This window comes from Austrofundulus limnaeus, unplaced genomic scaffold (assembly GCF_001266775.1).
Source record: "Austrofundulus limnaeus strain Quisiro unplaced genomic scaffold, Austrofundulus_limnaeus-1.0 Scaffold613, whole genome shotgun sequence".
NCBI lineage: Eukaryota > Metazoa > Chordata > Actinopteri > Cyprinodontiformes > Rivulidae > Austrofundulus > Austrofundulus limnaeus.
In genome coordinates, this window is record NW_013953015.1 from 138980 (window position 1) to 148004 (window position 9025).

General features: G+C 40.9%; 2 protein-coding genes across 3 annotated transcripts in view; one reads left to right on the top strand and one right to left on the bottom strand.

The window, feature by feature from the left end:
• Positions 1-5848, top strand: part of f2 (coagulation factor II (thrombin)) — a 14435-nt gene extending 8587 nt beyond the window's left edge. The window contains exons 7-15 of the mRNA XM_014027068.1: positions 413-549; positions 639-932; positions 1017-1133; positions 1547-1673; positions 1858-2025; positions 2124-2297; positions 2389-2567; positions 3967-4037; positions 5620-5848. Coding sequence (XP_013882522.1) covers positions 413-549; positions 639-932; positions 1017-1133; positions 1547-1673; positions 1858-2025; positions 2124-2297; positions 2389-2567; positions 3967-4037; positions 5620-5781 — 1429 coding nt within the window. The 3' untranslated portion in view covers positions 5782-5848. The remainder of the gene's footprint in view (positions 1-412; positions 550-638; positions 933-1016; positions 1134-1546; positions 1674-1857; positions 2026-2123; positions 2298-2388; positions 2568-3966; positions 4038-5619) is intronic.
• zgc:171422 (zinc finger protein 2 homolog) overlaps positions 5767-9025 on the bottom strand; it is a 15617-nt gene continuing 12358 nt past the window's right edge. For both annotated transcript variants that reach the window (XM_014027067.1, XM_014027066.1), the window contains exons 11-12: positions 6372-6827; positions 5767-6217 (exon numbers count right to left, since the gene is read on the bottom strand). In XM_014027067.1, the coding sequence (XP_013882521.1) occupies positions 6012-6217; positions 6372-6827 (662 nt within the window). In that variant the 3' untranslated portion in view covers positions 5767-6011. The remainder of the gene's footprint in view (positions 6218-6371; positions 6828-9025) is intronic.

Genomic DNA, 9025 nt, shown 5'->3' on the forward strand with positions numbered 1-9025 from the left:
TCAGATGGTTCTTGTGTGATACCTGGCCATCATTTGGGACTGAACCAGCTGATATTAATTTGTACTGACAAGGGGCAGGCTTAATTACTGAGAGAGTTCAGCTGGTGTCTTGGCTTTCCATGCCTTTTTACACCTCCCTTTCTTTATGTGTTCAATACTTTTTCCCTGTGCCATTCCACATTATTACAAACAACTTCATTTCTGGACATTTATGGTTTGATTTCTTTGTATCTATGGATCACTTGGGTTGTTACCAACATCTGGTAAAAATTTCATGTCATTAGCACCTCTAGTAATATATTTACTGAGAAAAATGGTGACGTGTTCAATACTTACAGTATTTTACCTGCTGTATCTACTCTTATGTTTACTGTTTACTTGGTTGTTTACTTGTTTACCTGTGTGTGCACAGGGAGTTTAATGCCTCTGCACCGAACAGTAAGCTGCTGGAGAACTTCTGTAGGAACCCTAACAACCGCCCAGAAGGACCGTGGTGCTTCACCACAGATCCAACGGTCCAGAAGGAAACCTGCAATGTTCCCAAATGTGGTCAGTTTCTACCACTGATTTCTTACCAGAACCAAATATTTGAGTTGCACATTAGGTCCTTACACAGTTTGACACATCTTCTTTACAAGGTGAGGCATTCGTTCCAACAACTGTAGCTCCAAAGGTGGTCGTACCCTCAGTGTGTGTTTCTAATTACGGTGTTGACTACACTGGTGACCTGAGTGTTACCATGGGTCGGCACACCTGTCTGCTGTGGTCTTCACCAGAAGCCAAAGCCCTCAGCCAAGACAAAGACTTTATGCCTGAGGTGACTTTGCTGGGCAACAAGTGCCGGAACCCAGACAATGACCCAGAGGGTCCCTGGTGTTATGTGAACATTGCTGGAAATGTAACGATTGATTACTGCGACCTGGAGCTGTGTGGTACAGTAAAAACCTATTGTTCGTAAACACATCACCTGTCACCTTCYTGCAGCTCACCTGTTTCTGTCTAACTGTGCGTTTCAGAGGATCCACTCATTGGTGGAGACGAGCTGACGAACACTCAGGAAAGGGAGCGGTCGGTTTTAGGCTCTGGCAGGAAACTGTTCTTCAGTTCTCGAACATTTGGACAAGGAGAAAGTGGTGAGTTGTCTAATTGGTTAGTGCCGTTAACCTTGTTATTAGTTCAAACCTGGGGGGTGGGGGTGGGTCAAAGGTCATTATACAAACTGGGTCAGATCCTGGTTGATTGACAGAATTGTTATAAACTGGTTGGAGACATTCAGCTGGATAATAACCCGTCTGAGTCTAATAAATATGTTGAATATGTAACTGGATTAGTGTTTCTTACCAAATTAAGGTATTTGTGACCAACCAACCAGTTTTAGAATGTGTGACTAAATGAACTGCTTAAAGTGAATCTGACTAGGTTTCTCAGTAGAGTGTTTCTGACCTTGGTCAGCAGTTTAGAATAAATGTGACTAAGAATACAGGGTAGAATGACTTGGTCCTGTGTGTGACTAACGTGAATTTCACTGGTTTCTGTTTGGTTGCAGATTGTGGCCTGCGTCCCCTTTTCGAAAAGACAAACAAAAAGGATAAGACTGAGGATGAGCTGTTGGAGTCCTACAGAGATAAACGGATCGTTGGAGGGAAAGATGCTGAGGTGGCCTCAGCACCATGGTAACTGTAAACCATCACTGTGATTTTGTTGTAAACATTCCCAGTAACAGTTTGGACTTTAAAAAGCCAAACTCTGAGAACTATCAACCCCACCCCCCTTCAGAATACACAGAACAGAAATCCAGCTGTCAACAAACCACTTTTTCTTTTTACAAAATAAAAGCCTTGTTTATCTTGTTTGCAGGCAGGTGATGCTGTATAAACGTAGCCCACAGGAGCTTCTGTGTGGAGCCAGTCTGCTCAGTGATCAGTGGATCCTGACTGCAGCTCACTGCATCCTCTATCCGCCCTGGAATAAAAACTTTACCTCCAATGACATCCTGGTTCGTCTGGGGAAACACAACCGAGCCCAGTGAGGCGACATGCAGGCCCTTTTCATTCTGATAATCTCTTGGAGTTTTGTTCGTTTTCCTTCAGCAAGATAAATAAATTATTTTTATTTTTATCCAGGTTTGAGCGCGGAATTGAGAAGATTGTTGCAATTGACGATATCATCGTCCATCCCAAATACAACTGGAAAGAAAATCTGAACCGGGACATCGCTCTGCTGCACTTGAGACGACCCGTCACTTTCACTGACCAGATCCATCCTGTCTGCCTGCCGAGTAAGCAGGTCGCCAGGACGTAAGACAACACACCAAGCTAAACACTAACTTCTTTCACCTTACTGTGTTCCAAAGCAGATGTAATTAAAAACACATATTTTTCCCAACAGTCTGATGTCTGAAGGTTTTAAAGGCMGAGTGACGGGCTGGGGGAACCTGCAGGAGACCTGGAACCCCGCGGCCAGAAATTTACCCACAGTTCTCCAACAGATCCACCTTCCAATTGTGGATCAGGACGTCTGTCGCAAGTCTACATCAGTCAGAATAACAGACAACATGTTTTGTGCAGGTAACATCTCTGGCTATGGATTTGCATAAAACAATCAACAGGGGATAAACAAACAATAATATTCAAGTTTGATTAGCTTAGTTTAGCTATGCTTCTAACTTGAAGTGCTAGTTGAAAAATTTTTATAAGACCTGAAAATCTTGAAGGACATATTTTAGGTTCAAGAGGGTTCAGTTATTTATAAACACTTTATAAAAATAAATTGTGGACGATTTTTTTTTTTGAGACAGGTAAACAGGATAGGAAACTCCACTGATCTATTTGCAGGTTCTCAAAAAAAAAAAAAAATCCTGAGTAGGTTCTGATTTTTTTCTCAGAGTTGGACAAAAGCCAGAACTCTGACCTTAATCTCAGAATTGAATTGAATTGTAACTGGTGGGTTGCTGGTTTGATCCCCCATTCCAGCTGTCTCAGTTATTGTGTCCTTAATAAGCAAGGCATTTCACCCACCTTGCCTACTGATGGTCCAGTATAGTGTTGTGGCTACAATGTAGTTCACCATCATCAGTGTGTGAAYGAATATYTTTGAGTGTCTTGAAAAGTGCTCTGAGACATGCATTATTATTAAAATTTTGTTCTAAATCAATTTAAAATATTATGATTTGTGATTATTGTTCATTGATTTTTCCTGCAAAGAAACAAGACTCTATTAACCCAAACTATTACTCTTTCTCCGCGGTGCTTAATGTTACGGGTCCCATTCAGCACGGTGACCTCAATAGCAAAGAGAATTGTCTGAAAAACACATATAGCGTGCAGGAGTAAAAATCACAGAACCACTCGTATCTTTCTCCAGACTGTGTATAAACGTGAACAGGAAGTTGCACCCGCTTAAGCAGCCGGGGTGGTAAGATAACAAAGGTTCCGCCCCTACACAATTTTATTTAAACAGGACTACTTGGGCGAAGTAAGCAACCATAATATGGTGTTCATTCACACAATAAAGGAATACTTAATAAATGAAATCAAAGCTATTGTTATTAACATTAAATCAATGTGTTTACACCATTTGTGTGTACCACATTAACAGTTGGTATGAGGTGTTTGTATGATATATTAATCTGCCTCATGGGTAAATATCAAACTTTTTGGTCTCATTTGTCCAAAAGATTTCATTCCAGAAGTCTTGAAGTTCTTCCATAGCTTACTGGACAAACTTGTGACCAAATTTGTAGTAAAAACTTGTAGCTCCTGTCTAGCAAATCTGAATAACGTATTTCAATTTACCACTTTTGTTGTCTCAATACATCAATGAAAATGTTTAGAAAAAGAAGAAAATGAGGTTAAATCTTAATCGATAGTGTTTTGGATATTCATGTTTTGCATTAATACTGTTGATATTTCAGATTTCTTTCTAGCTTTATTTTTTAATAACTTATTCATATTTATTTATTTGCAGGTTTTAAACCAGATGAAAACGAACGTGGTGATGCCTGCGAGGGCGACAGTGGAGGACCATTTGTCATGAAAGTAAGTAACATTATTGTGAACAAATAATGGCTGGTATTACCCAGGATAAATCAGTATAAACTAACCAGGATGTAATCAGTTTCTGCGAGCCTTTGTGTTTATTTAGTATCTATTGACAACAACCACAGCTGTAGGTTTTACTGATAACATATGCCATAAATCTGAGGTTTTGTTGACACTTTGTGCACGCCATAAAGTGAATATTAAACAAAAATCTGTGTAATGMCCAGAAGGGGAAGCAATTCTAATGAGAAATTAATTATCAGAAATCTACAAAAAATCTTTATTTGTAAAGCCACAGTTTACTTTCACATGTTCAGCACAGTTTTCTTTTAGAGTGAAATAAAGGTTATGAACTCTGAGCTGCAGTCACATTCATTAAAATCTTAAACATTGTTTATGTAACCAGTTGACATCGTGGTACTTGTCTTTTATTATTTGTATAAAATCATGGAGGCTTTAGGAATTAATTAGTCATGTTTATCAGGTGCTGCATGTAATGGTCTGTTTTATCTGATCCGTTTTTTGTCTCAGAGGGTTAAAGTTTTAATTATATTAGGTTTAGTGTAACAGACATGAAAAAGTTGGGATGAATGTAAAAAAAAACCCAAAGAATGCAATAATTAGCAAATCTCATAAACCCATATTGGATTCACAATGGAACATGAAAAATGCATTGAATTCTGAAACTAAGCAATTGGCTAAATTTCARGGAAAAGGACGTGTTTCTCCTTTGTGAATCGACACCTTACTGTGGTGGAGACATTTGTATGCCTGAATGATCCTAGCTGTGCTGCCAGTAGACTCCCAAGGCAGAATGTTTCAGGTGACAGGTCAACCAGAGAGTTTCATGGTACTCGTATGGACAGAAGAGAACAAGGAGTTTGATGTCCCTCACCCAGACTTGGGATACCATAGCTCCAACCTGGAGCCAGGCATGTGGGAGGGCCTTGTTAATGAGCAACTTCTGAATAGGAAGTTGTGTTCCAGTTCCAGTCTCCTCAGGAAGAGAGACTCCAGCTGATGATCGAACGTCAGACTCAGGGGAACAGTGTAGGTTGTTCTTGTCATGTAACACTGGACCAGCGCTTTACAAAGGAGCTCCAAGAGTATGGAATTGGTGTCTGTCACCCAGTCTGTCTTTAAGCGTTTACTGTCTAACGGAGTAACTACAATACGATAGGTGCACATTTTGGTAGTATTATTAAATGGTCATTAAATTAGTCAGTCCCTATACAAGTGGTGCGAGAGTCTGGGACACATTGGTGGCAACAAGTCAGACCCTTTCAGGGTGAGTGCTGAATTCAAGTATCATTTATTAAGGRTAAAAATATTCAGTACAAGAAATAAACAAAATATTGAGCAAAGAACACATGACAATTTAAAACATCTTTTATCCTGGCATTTAGACAAAAATTATCTTTCCAACTTCGGTCAAAAAACCTTCTGTATGATGTTAATAAATTCTGATGTTTTTTTTTCTGTGATTTCCGATGTAAGGTTCATCACTTCCAGCTCCATCTGTTTGTCTAACAGCTTGTTTCCGTGTTGCTACCAGCTGATGATCTGTTTTTCTGTTCAGTACCCAGCTGAGAACCGCTGGTACCAGATTGGTATTGTGTCCTGGGGTGAAGGATGTGACCGCGATGCAAAGTATGGCTTCTACACCCACTTGTTCAGGATGTCCAGGTGGATCCAGAAAGTTATCGACAAGTCAGGAGACGACGACACAAACTCCGATTAAATCCCAGTTACTTCCTGCTTTACCGGTAGATGAATAAATGATGCTAATAAAGTTTGTCCAAAATAAACTCACCTGTGGTTTAATCGTTTTTTCTTTCTGGAAAAATATCAGATAAATTTTCAGAAATAAATGCTGTAAATGACAAAAGGTGATTCTCTACACCTGTACGACCTGTCGGTTAGCAGCTCTGTGGGTCAGCTGGTGTATGTTCAGGTGAGTCTAACAGAAGGTCATGTCTCCTCTGTTGTCTCCACCTGTCCGTCAGCAGCTCTGTGGGTCAGCTGGTGTCGGTTCAGGTGTGTCTGACGAGTGTAGCTTTTGGAACAGAGGACGCAGGCAAAGGGACGAACATTACTGTGGGACAAAATGTGCTTCTTCAGGTCAAACTTCCTCCGTAAACATTTTCCACATTCTGGGCAGCAGTAAGGCTTTTCTCCTGCAGGACAGTCAGGAAAACAAATTTACAAACAAATGTGACTAACCTTTTTTTATTATTTCTTTGCCACAACACTTCCTGAAAAATGGTTCTGATAAACCCTGTACAGTTTGTAGATAATGACAGACTTTGTGCAACTGGCTTCCTGCCTCACCTGTGTGGATGCGGCGGTGTTCAGTCAGGTGACAGGAGATGGAGAAGGCCTTCCCGCAGTCCTGGCAGATATACGGTCTCTCCCCGGTGTGAGTCCTCATGTGTTTCTGCAGGTCTCCTCCGGACGGCCAGCCCTTCCCGCACACTGTGCAAACGTAGGGCCTCTCCCCGGTGTGCTGCCGTACGTGCACGTTGAGGCCCGCCAGCGCGGTGAAGTCTTTAGGACAGTGGGGGCAGCGGAAGGGCCGCTCTCCAGTGTGGGTTCTCTGGTGGCCCTCCAGGCCGTCGCGAGTCTTGAAGCGCTTGCCGCACTGTGGGCACAGGAAGCGACTGTCGCTGCCGTGTGAAGCTTGGTGGGACTGCAGCCCCGTTGACGAGCTGTACGACTTGTTGCACTGATCGCAGCGGTATGAGCGAGAGGTGTGAGTGCGTTGGTGGATCCGGAGCTGAGTCACTCCTGCAACACAAACAGGTCCGACATTAAAAAATATATATATACTGTATATAGTTGAAACAAAAATATTAATAAAGCCATAAATAGCAAAAAATGCTGTGAAATACAAAACTAGAGAAATTGCATTTCCGCTATGTGAGCTCTCATAGAAACACCAAGGGTTAAAGAGGCATCAATGTACACTACCAGTCAAAGGTTTGGACACACCCTCTCATTCAGTGTTCCTATTCTTTTCCTCTTTTTGCTACTCTACAAATTAACATGGAAGTCATCCAGACTAAGCAGGAACACATACTGTAAAAAAAAAAAAAACGTGGCAAAACTGGAAAGCGTCAAACAAACCTAAATATGCCCAATTCTAGACCACTCATTGTAGACACCCCTTGCTCTGACCACAGCCGTGCAAATTCTTGGCATTCTTTGGAACTCCTTCAAGGTTGTTGGTAAACCATCCCAGGTGATTACAGTACTTCATAAAGCTGACTARGGGTGTAACAATACATTGATCCACATCACTATATCAATTAAATGATTCAATTACATCCAGGCAAAAAAAAAAACAAAAAACAATCATAGATCATCATCATCATATGCCCAGTGTGGACTGATATCATATACACATCTGACCCTGGTAAATGATATTGCATCTAGGGGTGCACCGATTCCAGTTTTCTTGCCGATCTCCAATCTTTAAAAAGTCTGACATGCCGATTCAGATTTTGGCCGATACCAATTTTTTAAATAGCTGACACTGTCAGATGTTGTAAAGTCACAATACAACTTCAATGTTCAAATGTTATTTTACTGAAATACTTTGAAAAACACCCTTGAACCAATACAAACTTATTTTAACTGGATATTAGGTAGTGCTCACAGCAGAGCAAAAGAGGATGGCTGATTTTCAGACCTTTGTGGAGGTAGAAAAGCCGATCTTCTCACTGATCTTATCTAAGGATCGGCCAAAAGTATGTAAATCAGCCAGCCGATTTATCTGTGCACCCCTAATCAGTGGTGGGCACAGTTCCCCTAAAGCACTAACAGGGAACTAATTTCCTGATTAGTGCTTTAGGGCTTTTGCTAATTAAAAATTTATTAGTGGATTAGCACTTGCTAAATTTATAGGCTAAATTTAGAAGCACTAACTGAGGTCTATAAATGTTATTGATCAACATTAACGTTAACAACTGCGGGTGAAAGCTGTCATATTTTGTCCATATGTGTGTCACTTATCCACCAGGTAACAACATATGAACACAAATATAGTAGAATGTCAATGATAAGTCTTTACAGAGCAACATGACAATATTGGACTTGTTTGTTGAAGAATGTTCATGGGTTGGTTGGATTATTTTAGTGCTTTAGAATTAGCTTTTACTAAAACTTTCAGTGCATTAGAGCTTTAGAATTAGGGGACCTAAATATTTGAGTTAGTGCTTTAGAATTAGGGGACCTAAATWTTTGAGTTAGTGCTTTAGAATTAGGGGACCTAAATATTTGAGTTAGTGTTTTAGGGCTAGTGGAACTAATTTTTAGATTAGTGCTGCCCACCACTGCCCMTAATTGTATCATATAGATTTGCAGACTCCTGAATTATACTGAATCAAAATCATATGATGACAGACTTTGTGATGAAAAACACTGTTCATCATCCAAAACAAAACAAAAAATATATTAATAAAAACTAGAAGCACTTGGAGAGCGCAAACCTTCGCCAAGGCCAATTTCCCCTGTCCTGTAACAGTGCAGAATCCTTCAAAAAATTCCTGGATCCGCATTGAGATCCGGATCATCACCAACATTTAATGGTGTCTTCCTTTGGCCAATACCAACCACCTGTGGTGAAAATGTCATGAAAATCCGTCCATAGGTTGTTGCGTAATTTTGTCAGACAGACAGACAGACATATGCGACCGAAAACATAACCTCTTTGGTGGAGGTAATGTGTGTGTGTGTGTGTGTGAGTGCGTGCGTGCGTGCGTGCGTCCTTGTTTTTCCTACATTGTGAGGCCCAGTTTTAAGGAAAACACAGCCTCGTGGGGTCCGGGTGATCCTTGTGGGGCCCAAAGCCTGGGCCCCATAACTTCAGAGGCTGATTTTGGGTGTGAGGGTTGGGTTTAGGACCAAGGTGTGAACTGAGTTTAGGTTAGTTTTAGGGTCAGGTAGGTACCTGTGAGGTCAGCCTTAGGGTTTGTGGTCAGGGT